The 15182-nt window shown below is 38.7% G+C and overlaps 1 protein-coding gene across 10 annotated transcripts in view; it reads right to left on the bottom strand.

Annotated features, from left to right (window-relative positions):
• Positions 1-4694: 4694 nt before the first annotated feature.
• LOC106096105 (aldehyde dehydrogenase, dimeric NADP-preferring) overlaps positions 4695-15182 on the bottom strand; it is an 81696-nt gene continuing 71208 nt past the window's right edge. For 4 of the 10 annotated variants that reach the window (XM_059368738.1, XM_059368739.1, XM_059368737.1 and 1 more), the window contains 4 exons: positions 12717-12832; positions 5732-5867; positions 5502-5652; positions 4945-5429 (listed from right to left, as the gene is read on the bottom strand). In XM_059368738.1, the coding sequence (XP_059224721.1) occupies positions 5409-5429; positions 5502-5652; positions 5732-5867; positions 12717-12832 (424 nt within the window). In that variant the 3' untranslated portion in view covers positions 4945-5408. The other 6 variants (XM_059368734.1, XM_059368735.1, XM_059368729.1 and 3 more) reach the window with 4 other exon arrangements.

Below are 15182 nucleotides of genomic sequence, written 5' to 3'. Positions count from 1 at the left end.
GTACAGTGCCAATCCCATGACAGCTTGTTGTACGCACCAGATTGACCCGATAGATTCATCATTGGCAAGGGCTGCCGCCTCAGTGTACGAGTTCGTCATGGGAGAGGCACATCCCGGAGTGCCTTCTCCGCAAGCTTCAGGTCCGTGCCGGGATTGAAAAGAACTACGGACCCTGGTTCTGTTTGGTTGGCCAGAACTGCTTCCATCATGGGAATAAGTTACAAGGTACTGTGGGAAAAAAGACAGCAGTGGGACACAAGCGTCGTCGTCGTCGTCGCCATCTGCGTCCACGTAGTCGGACTATGTGACCCCCGACCTCTCCCAGCTTCAATATTGCCAGGCCAGTGCCGGAAAGTGTATCATTTTTGCAATTGAATTGCAACGGTCTCAGTGGCTACATCGACAAGATTGTGGATTTTATGAGTCGGAAGATTCAGGAGACAAAGCTGACCAACACCAGCAGCTTGCAACGTTGTCAGCGATACAATGTGCTACGTAAGGATCGCTTAAGGAATGGAAGTGGGGGATTGGCCTTCGTGATATACCATTCCGTGCAATATAGATCCCTGCACCTGGCGCTAGTGACCCCTACATGGGGTGCATGGGGATAGCAGTCAGGTCCGGTACTGCCGAGATAGAGCTATACAACGTGTACATACACTCGGTTGGTAGCTGTGTCCCAATTAATGGGCAAGCTTACAACTCCGACATAAGTGTGTTACTGTCTGGCTATAATCGTCTCGTTCTAGAGAACTTTAATGCGCATCAAATCTCATGGCATTCTGCCCTAGGTAACGACCAGCTTGGCATAGCTTTGGCAGAGCAGATTGAAGGCTCAACGTTTGCACATTGAATGAGGATGCCCCCAGTAGGATTACGAGGAGGTGTAGCAGCTCGTCAGGCATTTCGATTGCATCCCCTGATCTCCTGAGTGACGTATCCTGACAAGCCGTCATCTCTTTGGGATCAGACAACCTCCCTTTAATTCTCACCATCGGCCGACCACCCGACTTTATAACCTCTAAGCGCCGGACGTTTATTAATTAGAAGAAGGCCGATTGGGCTTCAGAGAGTACACCAATCGCCGGTCGAATACCCCAAGTGAAGACCAATTTCCCGGCGCAGGAAGTGGTACGCACAAACGAGCGTGATGGGATTTGTTGTACGGAACCCACTAAACCCAGAATCAGCAAATAAACAGGCTAGTCAACGACCATAGGCGGAATTTGTAGCTGAAACACTTGTGGTTTACTGTTATGTCACTCTCAAAACCCGGTAGACGGGATGGCAGGACCTCAGTCGCTGTTGGGGACATTACCGTGACTGACCCGAAGAGATGCGACAGGTTGTTCAACCGTCAATTTATTGTGCATCCCGAGAGTGACAGGGCAAGGAAAGGAGCCATCGCGGTATCTGTGGTCTGCGATCCGATGGACAGCCATCACAATTTACCGTGGGCGATGTTACGAATGTCATCTGTGGCTTCAATCAGCCCAGGCCATGTGATTCGACACGGTCAGCCATGCCAAACTATTTGAGGACATCGCCAACACCTCCAGCCAGTCCTGAAACGCTGGGTCGCAAATTATCTGTGTGGTCGCCAGACATTTGTAAAATTTATGATAAGAAGTCGAAGCACCGAAGAATTAAACTGGGAGTTCCTCAAGGCGGGGTGATATATCCGGCACTGTTTAACCTCTACCTATCCTCCGTTCCATATTTGTTTTGGTTTCTTTTGCCATAATGTTGCCATTAACAAATAAAAATTAATATGGCAGGCATCAATTTATCAGCAGCTTACGTGCATGTGTACACGCAAACAAGATATATTCAGTTACTGGTAGTGGCAGTTGCCCAAAAACAAAATATTGAGTACACTATCTGTCAAAATCAGTTATTAGTGCAACTCTGATGTTGAGTATGTTACTAGTTCGCGCCATTTTTCGTTATTTGTGTGCTATCGTTGGCAGATAGTGCACTTCGCGAGAAAAAATTGTACTCAGCTGCTTACGGTACACTACTTGTTAATTGTGTCATGCACACAAATATGTGTGGACCGTTCTCAAATTCATATATGCGTTGTAATTTGAACCAAAACCCACCCTTCGTAATTAATAAATAATGAAACACAAAACAACAAAAAGAGACAAATACAACATTTGTTTGTACAAATATTTAGATTTTGTAGTATTTTACACATTTTTTCCACAAACCTTATTATTTCGAACAGATTGATTGAGTTGCTTGTTGTGAAAGAAATATTTTTTTCTATCGAGTATATTTATTTATATTTAAAAAACACTTTCTTATTTATGCATTCACAAGCACTTTATTTTTTTTTTTTCCACCCAGAGTAAATACATGTGAGCAACATCGCTAACACTAACAAACACTCAGTTACAATTAGAAGTTTGGCGATCGCGTTTATTTTGCTCGGCGACTGTGGTTATGCTCTCCATGGACGTCCCGAAATGTAAATTTTCCCTAGATGAAAAACTAGTTATGACGAAACGAACACATTTCGTTTGTTTTTTATATGGAGTTCCAACGCGAAAATCGAATATAGCACCGGCCTCAAGGCGGATTTAATAAGGTGGTCTCCCGCGAGCAGCTGTTAATAGCCGGCCAGATTTGACAGTATTAAGATGTTTGATTTTTGTTTCGTTTCTCTTTGTTGTTGTCTTCTTTCTCGCATATTCTCTGCTCATATATGCACACGTATGCACACAAGCACATAAATGTCATTACCTGTGTTGGTGTGTTGATTTGTGGTTGTTGAATGAGACCACCTTTAATTGTTTCGCTATGTACCGACCTTTAGTTTGTATGGAGAAAAATGCTATTCCCATTTAGCTAAGCAGCTGATCTTATTGCCGCTTACTATCGCCGTTTATTAAAACATATGGTGACATCATTCAATCTGAAAGACAAAACTAAAAGAGGAATACAACGTTTTGGAATACAATTTAATTTTTTTTAGGCGCCAACAACTCGCCTTGTCATATCGAGCATCAGAGGCACTGCCGGCCGGCCTCTCACTGAGACTCTCCGCTCGATGATTGTACGCGACTGCCGTCGCAGCTACTCCGTATGGAGGATTCCACTATCCGCAACCTGTGGACGCCCGGTGTCTTCACACCTTTTAAGGTTATGGTATTGAGTATCTACAGAACGCAATTCATTTTCGGATTTGTATGACAAGACTTAGTGTAATGACTTCCAAACTCTATGATCCGAATCCGTCGATAATCTGATATTGCCTTCATATCATACGATCCGTTATTTTAAGTACATGGAGAACACCATGGCGAAACAATTAAAGGTGGTCTCATTTGTACAACAACCACAAATCATATGGCGCAATCCGCCATCAAGCTTATCGTCGTTTTGTCAACACACGCAAACAAATTTGTGTGCGTATATGAGCAGAGAATATGCGAGAAAGAAGATAACAACAAAGAAAATGCAAACAAAAATGCAAATCAAACCCGGCCGTCTGTTAACAGCTGTTCGCGTGAGACCACCTTTTTAAATCCGCCGTGGGAGCACACAATTGTTATAAGAGCTTGTTGAAATTTGGCATATTGAGTTCTGTTGCACCCTCCAGCATCCATGATAAGTATGAATCAGTTAATTAACTAATAAGGCTGGTCTAAATTCGCTTTTCGTTCTATTTTTCGCTGGTTACTTTTTTAGATAATAGATTTTGAAGCAAAAAAACTTGCTGATTTCATTCAGTATCTCTCATTACTTATGTTAAAATTTTAATAAAATTAAATTTATTTATGCAGTATCAGTCAACAACAGTATCAGTCAACATTAGTGATTGGTGCAACTCCAATTTTCTGTACGTTACTAGTTCGCTCCATTTTTCGTTGTTTGTGTGTATCATGGTTCTTAACTACAATACACACACACACTACCAAAACAAGTTGAAAGATAGTGAATTTCGCGAGAAAAAACTGTATTCAGCTGTTTACGGTACACTACCTGGTAATTATGTCATGATACCAGCCAAGATATATTAATTTACAGGTAGTGGCAGTTGCCCAACAACAAAATATAGAGTGTACTATCTGCCAAAATCAGTGATTAGTGCAACTCTGATTTTGAGTATGTTACTAGTTCGCGCCATTATTTGTTGTTTGTGTTTGTAATGGTTCTTAACTAGAATGCACACACACAACCAAAACTCGTTGAAAATAGTGCACTTCGCGAGAAAAACTGTACTCAGCTGCATAAATACTACCTAGTATTTATGTCATGGTGCCAACCATAAAACGTTACAAATGTCGCCAGCACTAGTGATGGGATAAGCCGCTATGAATACTTTTGCTGATATTCTCGTCAGTTTACCAACCCAGACAAGTAATGAATAGTACCAGCTTTATGGCTGGTACCATGATCGTTTTTCGCGACATTTCTTCGTGGTTACTTTTTTTTGAATATTAGAATTAGAAGAAAAAATTGCTGATTTCATTCAGCAGGACATTCTCTCATTACAAGATGAAAAATCCTCATAAAAGTGTTATGTTTTCATTGAGATTTTTGTAGTGATTCAAATAAGTAAATGTGAAAAATATGTGTTTTCAACTGTCGAAAACGAATGTAGTACCAGCCTTTACTTACCATATTTTTCTTCAATTGCCCTTGGATTAATTGGCCACTTTTAAACGCTTAGCCATACATACATATATCTTTTCAAATTCTTTATTTAGTACAAAAATACTAGTTCATAGGCGTAATAATAAAAAAACATACATACATTACAACATTTTATGTGTGGAGAAAACAAAACCTCAATAAAGCAACAAATAATAATTAAATAATAATAATAATTTACAAAGCAGTTAACAGTTCTTTATCAAACCAGTTCCATTAACATCTAAGAATTTATGTAACAAAACTCGAATTGTATGAATTACTTGTTATCATTCTGTAAGAAATAATAGAAACAAAATTTGGATCAGAAACAATGCTGCAACAATTGTTCAACACGAGAGCTCTACAATCAACGGACAAGCATTTGTGAACATACAGCAAAGAATACCATGTTAAATTTAATGTCCCCGATTAAGTGATGACCAGACATTATATATGTAAGTGGTAAGTTCTTTTTTGGGGGGGTTTAAAACTAAAACTAATAGTAGTATTAGATAAAATGTTGTTTTCAAAGTGGTGGGGGTGGGAAAGGGGAGCTAGATATACTATATAGAGGTACCCAACATGCCATGTGCTACAGTATGCGATAGAGAGATAGTTATTTGCCGCCAGACATACAAAAACTTATGATCTATATGTGGTTTAGAATGCCGCCTCCACTAGACACACGCACACAAACTGTGGCAGTTCTTATTAAGGTGGTGGTGGTGGTAGTTGATTTAAATTTTGGTGCAGTTTGATGTTTCTTAACGCGACAACAGTTTGCCCTTTAATGTTTTCCAAAGTGAATGATTTGTCATGAGATTTGCATGATTGCTATTGAGACGCAGTCTATTTACCTGCATATAGTGATTCACCAGGAATGTCAAACCAATGCCCAAGCCAAAGACGAAAATGTGTGACAGATACAGATTTGGCAGAGGGCGGCGTTTGCGCAACAAGAAACTCAAAATGCTCGCTTTACGTTCCGAGTAGGGAGGGTAACGTCCACTGAAAACAAAGTAGAGAATTGATCTTCGTTAAAAAATACCCATACAAATATTACAGCGAGCAGCAAATATAAACTTACGAGGATAGCTTTTCACCTAAAGCTTTGAGGTTTTTACCCAGACATGATTTCCTATGGACAAATGTGTCGAAGGTATATTTACCATGATAGCTGCCCATACCACTGAATCCAACTCCTCCGAAGGGCAGTGTGTCGACTAAATAAAAAATCAAATACATGAATAAAATTGCTAAAGTTGATATAAGATAAGTCTAAAGAAGCTTGGAAGTTTCGAAACAGAGCGGGGCTTAGTTTAAAGAAAAGAATAAATTGTTTTGAATGCCAGTTGCCAATTGAAAGCTTATTCTGTAGTGGTTGTCTTTTTATTAATGCAGACGATGCTTGTGAGACCTTCAGCCAATAAAAACTAGTCTATGATATAAATTTTAAATAGACAGTATTCATTTATATGGGAGGGATCTACCCTCTGTTCCTTAATGGGATTTGTTGCCACTCGTAAGTTAGCGATTCTAACAAAACCAAGGTGAGATGGCGTAATGCATATCTTTTGGTGGAGTAAGGGGAAATGACAGGGTAAACGACTTGGATTAAAGAGCTAAAGAACTGATGATTCATTTTGTCATTCCGTCTGCAACACATCGAAATATCCATTTCCGACCCTATTATAAATATATATTCTTGACCAGCGTTAAAATCTAAGACCATCTACCCATGTTCGTCCGTCTGAAATCACGCTACAGTCTTTAAAAATAGCGATATTGAGCTGAAACTTTGCACAGAGGCTTTTGTTGTCCATTAGCAGGTTGAGCTAGAAGATGGGCTATATGGGACTATTCCCTAAGGTCTTAGGCCCATAAAATGCGCATTTATTATCCGATGTCGCCGAAATTTGGGACAGTAAGTTGTGTTAGCCACCTCGACATCCTTCTGCAATATGGCACCGATCAGTTCAGATTTGGATACAGCTGCCATATAGACCGATCTCTCGACATAAGGTCTTAGGCCCATAAAATGCGCATTTATTGTCCGATTTCGTCAAAATTTGGGGCAGTGAGTTATGGTAGGCCCTTCAATATTCTTCTTCAATTTGATCGGGCGAACGTCACGCCTTTTTTACTTTTTTAATTTTTTCCTTTCGTAAATTTTTTGTTTCTAACCACGATATTTTTATTTAAGCTGCCATTACACGATCAGACATGTCATATGCAATTCCAAAAAATAGCAACTCTGAAAGTTGTACACATCGTGTGATACGAACGAAAAATTTCATGTAAAAAATGGATTTGGAAATAAATATGCAACTATTTCGATTAAATCGAGCTTTTATTTCATCGAATATAGATGTAGACACATGTCAAGAAAAAAGTACAATTCATATGAAAATACATGCTGATTAGAGCGCGCTCTATTCGTTTATGACGTACATAAGACAAGTATTATGAACACAGAAAGTGACTGCTCACATGACATGTTTGATCGTGTAATTGCATGGCGAAACAATAAAAGGTGGTCTCATTTGTACAACAACCACAAAGCATATGGTGCAATTCGCCATCTTATCATCAAGCTGATCGACGTTTTGCCAACACACACAAAGAAATATGTGTGCGTACATGAGCAGAAAATATGCGAGAAAGAAAATAACAACGAAGGGAATGCAAACAAAAATCTGAGATCTTAATACCGTCAAGCCTGGGCGGCTGTTAACTGCTGTTCGCATGAGGCCACATTTTTAAATTCGCCTCGGTGTAATTGGAGCTTTAATAAAATTAAATAAATCGTTGATCAAAATTTGATCGAAATTTATATACTACAAAAGATCATGTAATTTGGCATGAATAAGGTAAAGCCCAGGATTCACTGAATAAGGTTAAGCCAAGCGATCAGCCGATATACTTTTTTTTTAATATTTGGCAGTACTTGGCATTGAGGATGTCAACTTGTTCTCTTTTAACATTCATTCTTTGTTTACGTTTTCTCCTATATGATGACATTTTCAATCGTCAGATTTGACATCCTTAATGATGTTTATGGGGCCTATCCACTTTGTGTTTTTGCATGTGACCTAACCTTCTATTAGTGAATCCTGGGTAAAGCCAAGCGATCAGCCGACATAAAATTTTTGACAGTCCTTGGCATTGAGGATGTCAAATTGTTCTCTTTTTACATTCATTCTTTCTCCCAATTGATGACATTTTCAATTGGCAGATTTAACATCCTTAATGATGTTCAGGGGGCCTATCCCCTTTTTGATTTGCAAGTGACCTATCCTTCTATTAGTGAATCCTGGTAATTTAGTTGATAAATTTTTATTTTTCATATAATTGAATTGAGAAGTTTCATGTTTGAGAGCAGTACTTATTGTAATGTTATTGAATAGCCTCTTATAGGACTTTAAAATTACAAAATTCAGAAAAAATAAAAAAAAGTTCTATATGGCTGAAAGTCTCACAAATGTCGTCAGATTTAATGAGGAAATAACCTCCGCTGCAAAAAATGTTCTGTCGTTTTTGTCAGGATTCAAAATTGGAATTATTTGTTAAAATCGTTACAGTGAATTTGACAGTTCTGTTTCGAAATTAGAAAACTACTATTGTATAAGAATCAACAAAAAGAAATTTTTTTATTAAAATTTTGTTTAGTACGATAGATAATAAAAATTATGTCCGATATTTTATTAGTATCTTGGTAGCCATTCACACATGATGATTTTCGATATTAAGATTGAAAATTATATATACCTTTTTAATGTAAAGTTAGATAGTTAAATACATTTATTGGCGTGTAAATGGCTTCCGAAGATGATAATAATTTTGGAAAAAAAAATAATAAAATTACTAAATGGCAATATAGAATGCATAATTATAACATGTGTATGTTAAGCACTAGACTTGTGTTAATAGCATAAAAATAATTTGAAATTATTTTAAATAAAAAACAATAAGTTTAATGCAATATATAAGCACATACTACATATACGTTAGTTAATAGCAATAAGGCAATAATTTGGTTATGCGACCGTGTCATAAGAATTCCACACAAAATGAAAAAAAAGAAAAATATTCCATATTTTCACAATATATATATGTATACATATTTATATTAGTCCTAACAAATGTAACAATTATAGTAGGATGCGTGTTATTCAGCCTAAAATAAAGGTTGACCCGTACGTCTTTTGCTTTTAGACCTAATTCGATCTTTCACATCTTCAATGACATGTCGTGTCAAATATTCAGTAGAAGGTTTGCGGTTTACGAATTTATGTCGATAATTCAATTGTGAGAATGAGAAGTAAACTTAAGGCCAGGTTATGCTCTTGTAAATGTAGAACAAATGTATCGTAAATGTAAAGAGGTAATTATGCTTATTACCAAACGTAGCATATGACATTTCAAACAAAACATTTTTTTTTAACAAGAAAAGACTTGAAGAGATCTGACGTTGAAGAACTTCTGGCATACCTCAAGCGCAGGCCGGAGAAGACGGCCCTCCACGCAGTGATGCTTGAAGTTAATACGTCTCTCCAACTGACGTCGATATCGATGCCTCAGATATTCTTTCGAACACGTGGAGTAAGCTCGTCCACTACGCAACCTTTTCAACCTTGCTTACTGTGCGGGTGTTTTCCCGGCGCCTTGGATGTTGCGAATGTTCAGCCCATCCCCAAAAAAGGTGGGTCGAACAACCCTGCGAATTACCGGCCAATTGCGATATCCTCCGCCCTCTCCAAGGTTTTGGAGAGTATGGTTAACCATCATCTTGTCAGGTACTTAGAGTCCAATGGCCTTCTTAACGACATACAGTATGGGTTCCCCAGAAATCGCTCCACGGGAGACCTAATGGCATTTTTGTCGGAACGATGGAGTCGCTCTATCCACCATTTTGGCGAGAGTAAAGTCGTGGCTGTGGATATCTCCAAGGCATTTGATAGGTCGCACTTTTATCAAAGCTTGTCCCTTTTGGAGTCGGTAATAACTTCGTTCGATTTATATCGAGCTTTCTCAGAGATCGCACTATACGAGTTGTTGTAGATGGGTTCTCATCAGATGAGTATACATTGACCACAGGTGTGCCACAAGGCTCTGTCCTTTCCCCTTCCCTTTGTCTTATTTTTATTGACGATCAATTGGGTCAGACTTCGAATCCAGCCTACTCATTTGCCGATAACAGTAGTCCGTGTCATTCATATTCATTCGACCATAGGCCCAGTCCTCAAGAAATTGTGGACAGGAGGCGCATTATGGATGAGATGCTCTCCCAGGATTTGTTGGCGATTTCCGAGTGGGGTAGAATGAACAGAGTAGACTTTAACGCACAAAAGAGCCAGTGCTGTTTCTTGTCTCACAAACGATTCACTGACCCACATCAATCGTCGATATCTATCGACGGTATAGATATTGAACAGTCAGATGCTCTTGATGTTCTGGGCATGAAGATACAATGTGATGTCCGTTGGTCAAAACACGTATTCGAAGTGTCGAAAGAAGCATTCAAGTGTTTGGGCTTTCTTAAGCGGTGCAAGAAATATTTCACCTCTTCTGATCTTCTCAATATCTATACTAGCTACATCAGGCCGAGGATGGAGTATAACTCTCATATATGGGCAGGAGGTCCAAAATCATCCTTAGAGCTACTTGACCGGGTTCAATGGAAAGCGATGGTGTTGATTGGGAACAATAGTGTATTCAACTCTATTGCTTCTCTTGAACATCGTCGGAATGTGGGTAGCGTTGTATTGCTCTATCGTTATTTTCACGGCGTGTGTTCTAGGGATATTCATCTCCTTATCCCTGACGTTAGTATGTTCACCAGGAATACAAGACTTGCCAGGAACTCACACCCGTTTGTAATTGATTGGCCAGTCGACCGAACCATGCATTACCGAGAAAATTCATTTTTCGCCCGAACCATTCGTATGTAGAATCGACTTCCGGCTAATGTCTTTCCCACCAACATTGACGTTCAGAAATTTAAGACTAATATCAATAAACACTACACCCTCTTTCCCCCCTCCAACCCTCAACTTTCCTAATTTCCAATGCAATGTACTGCATATATAGGTGAACATCCCCTGCGTGTTGGTTGCGTGAAAAAAAAACGACAGTCACCGCCCTTCTGGAATCTATGGATGCGGGGGGCAGCCTAAGGAGACAGAGATTGGGACTATTTTGCGATACACACAAACTTTCAGGGAGAGCTATGTGGCATAAAGATAGACGCGAAAGAAATTCTGAGAAGGGATTTACAGTTTTCGACATCAGTTGTTGTTGATGATGTTGCAGACACATTTGTATGTGAAGGTAGCTATTCTTTTCAAGCTCGCTCCGGTCACCGATCGCCGCGGTAACGTTATAGCCATTGGTTATTAAAGATCGCCTTGTCACATTGAGTATCACTGGCACACAGTATTTAAGCAAGAGTCGTTGCCGCCTGACCTCTCACGGAGACTCTCACATACTGCTGATTGTCCGCGACTTCAATTGCAGCTACTCCATATATTGTACAAAGCCTTTCACTTATCACAACCTGTGGACTCGTCCGGTAGCTCTCAGCTGAGCTTCTCGTTATGACGATGAACATCAAACAAATTCATCATCGCGTGCCGGGTCGAAATCGGTATGTGTATATGGCGGCCCTCAAGGCGGTGGGCTCTAGTACAGTGAGGTGAGTGTGTGGAATCACTGAACAGACCTCAGTTTCACGACATAAAAATAACATGGACTGGCGGATACGACAGCGAATTGGCGAACAGCGAATTGAAATAAGTCTCACTTTTTTCACAACAGGTCAGACTGGCCACCTTCTCATGGAGGACTACCCAATTAACCTTTATTATTAACAATAAATTGTCATAAATGATACAGAGAAATAGAACAGGAGTATAGCAGTTTTCTAAACATTCATTTTTATATCCTCTACCATAGGATGGGGGTATACTACTTTCGTCATCTGTATGTTTGTAACACCTCGAAATATGCGCCTGAGACCCCATAAAGTATATGTCGCCTAGTTTCCGTTTACGGTCGACAGACGTTCGGTAATCGTTTGCATGCGTTTTCATTAAGCAAAACAAAACAGCTGACACGTTTTCCTACATTTGCGGTATGTTTACGAGAGCATAACCAGGCCTTTATTGGAGTAAACAGTTTTATTTCATATATTGATACGAAAGTTATTATCTTCCACAAGGGATGGATATAAAAAGACTTACAAAAGTAGTATACGAAGAGATTAGTCTACCATACAATTGTTTTCGTCATTTAAACTAGTTTGTGTTCAACGAGTTAAACTGTTACGATATTATTGTTGAATTTTATGTAACTTCAGAAGTTTTTTTCAAAAAGTTTTTTTTGTAAAATTTTTAAATTTTAAATTAAATTAAAATGCTTACAACAGTTGTCGATGGACTTGTTAGGCATATATTTATGAATGTTTGAACTTACTGAACGTAAATGTCAATGTAGAACAAAGAATGTCTAATGAAAAACAAAATACTTCTCCGGAAAACTAAATACTTTGCTCACAGGATGTTATTAAGAATTATCTAATGACACGATCGCAATGACACGATTCTACTTCTCAACTGGTTTTTTGTGGGGAAGGGGGACATTTTTCTTTTCTAGCTTTAAACACTCTTTTTTTTTTCTTACAAATGACTACAATTCAATAAGGATTTTACCTGAGAAATGACTTAAAATATCATTACTGCAAAAACCTCCACTAGAAGTGTGGGTTTTAAACAATTCGATAGTTTTCTTTGATTTACTCAAAACGTATAGGGCCAAAGGTTTTTCTCTATAGTAGTAGTATACAAAGGAATTTGTTAAGTTAGTTAGAATAACAATAATAAATAGATATATGAAATTTCCCCAAGAAAACGTAGGATTTTTGGTGATGTGTTGTATAATGAAAACATTGTAAACATTTGAGAGAACGTTATAAGCTGCCATTTTGCTGGTCTATATTATTAGTTAAGGTGTACGTACGCTTATCATACAAAAAACATACTTCATGCAGTGTTTTTAACATTCTTTCAATATACCTGAGATGTGCATTATGGTATCGTTACTGCAAAATCCACCACTCGTAGTATTATCTTTAAATTGTTTAACAACTTTCTGCGAATTGGCGAACACATAAATCGCTAACGGCTTTTCCCTGATTAAAAGTAAAAGATATCATAATGAAACATGCCAAACCATTAAATTAAATACAATTTAATTTTTATAGCCGCCTTGTGTTTTTACTAAACTACCATATAAATATGAATATGTAATGTATGTACGAATGTAGATGTTTGTGTATGAGAGTTGTATTTGTGCGAAAAATAAAAACCTTATGAAAATGAATCCAAAAGACATATTGTCGCTGACATTGACTGTAACACAAACTTTACAAAATAGGACAAAGATAGAAAATAAAAAGAGATTTCATAGCATTAATGTCGAATTTTATTAACGCATTTGGCGCTCGCTCTGTTTGTAGGATTGTCTCATAACTGATCGATAGATACATATTGTTCCTACGGATTGCCTTCTGGAATCTATGCGTTGCTCAATGATGCCAAAATGGTGAAGTATACTAATCACCATCCTAAGAGATTTAGTCGTTGTGGTTTTTGTAACCACATATTTGCATATGGAGTGAACCTCGTCAAGCTCCCAAAAGTTAGCAATGTCGCAATGGCCATTGTTCCTACGGATTGCCTGCTCAATGATGTCCAGATGGCGAAGTAGACTAATCAGCATCCGGTTATACAGATGGAATGGTACATTTGTTAAGCTGAGAATTCAGCGATAGCTACCAGCCTAAGGGATTTAGTCGCTGTGGTTTTTATAACCACATATTTGCATATGGTGTGATCCTCGTCAAGTGAGCAAGGTCGCAATGGCCATTGGTTATTTATTGGTGCCTATAACTCCGCGAGTGCTCTGACATGTACTTTTCCAACTTTGATTGGTGTATTGGAGAGCCCTCTACCCTTTCTTTCAACTAGCTCTTCAATAGATTTTATAGCATACCAGCAGGGGCTAAATTCTCTTTCTATGAAAATATGAAAAGAAAAAAATATATTCGTTTTCAAATGAAAAGATGCTTACGAAATGTCTCTTTGTTTTGTGTTTACCCAAAATAGGAATCAGATATGCTGTGAAAACAAAAACAAACTTTTCATTTTGTGTTTTTAAAGAAAGAGAATTGAGTCCCTGCTGGTATGCTATAAAATCTACTGAAGAGGTAGTTGGAAGGTAGCATACCGGAGTTCCATTTTTGAAAGATTTAGAACCTGCTTCTTGTACATAGCATGCTATTGCAATCTTGAGTCTTTTGAAACTTCAGACCTTCAGACCATCGACCTCAAATAGAAGATAGCCATAAAAAAAAATCAAAATTTAAGCGTTGTGAAAGTTCGCAAGCATTTCCTTCGAAGTAGGTAACGGAAAGTGATATAGCTCGTCGAATTACGTTAATATTGTATTTGTGTGTTGTACACTGAGGCGGCAGCCCTTGCCGATGGGGGATTTCATCGGGTCAATCTGGTACGTACAACCGGCTGCCTTGGGATTGAAATTGATTGAGCAGTGTGTTGCGTCCTATCGTTCGTCTGCTTGATTCTGTTGAATATCCCTATCAAAGGACTCTGCGACTAAGGTGGAATGCTTCCAGAGGGATCTGCATCTGAGTCAAGTGGGTCTTGCTGGGCAATTAAAAAGTTGACACATCCTGTACGTTGGAATCAATCTTTGCTCTGTAGGAGTTAAGGCGGCTGCATCAGCCGTATCCTCATGATGCCAGAACTAATCTGGTTTGACGAGCGAGGTAAATTTCTTCAGATGCAATCGTTCTCCGAGGACAACATTCACCCGGTAGCATTTTACCGCATCTGCTACCATGTTTGCATGTATGATGTCTAGACCCGCTTGATTTAGAGGTTCTCTCCATAGCGCTGAACCTCTCGCTCTATATCATATGGATCCGCCTTGAGGCTTCTGGGCGGTGGATATCTATCCACAAGACTGTGATTTGGATTGTTCCTGCGACAACAGCCCAAAAGGTATTGCTTAGACAGCATGCAGTTATAGCTTCGCATGGGATCTTTGTCTCCTAATTAAGGTAGTCCATGTGAGAACGGCGTGTCACATAGCTGATGAGATCACACTGGCGCTGCATAACTTACCACAGACCGGCTAATCACTCAATGATTAGAGTTTAGTAAACGGTTGAATGTAACGCAGCGTGCAAGTTGTCAGCATAGTTTATGCGCTTTGTACCATAGCTGGCTTAAGTTTTCGATATTGCACATTGAAAATGTAATGTTTGTAGGTTTACTCCTTCACATAAAAATATATTACCAAAACCATTTATTACATCTAAGATCTACAATAAGAAGCCTCCACCAAACACAAATGAAATTATTTTATAAAAACACAAATGTACACCAGATACCGGACACAAATTTTGCAGTTGAATTTTTAATATATAAATTTGTTTGCCATCGTTTTGAGATCCT

Source organism: Stomoxys calcitrans, chromosome 5 (assembly GCF_963082655.1).
Source record: "Stomoxys calcitrans chromosome 5, idStoCalc2.1, whole genome shotgun sequence".
Lineage (NCBI taxonomy): Eukaryota > Metazoa > Arthropoda > Insecta > Diptera > Muscidae > Stomoxys > Stomoxys calcitrans.
This window is presented reverse-complemented; position numbering and strand designations above follow the sequence as displayed.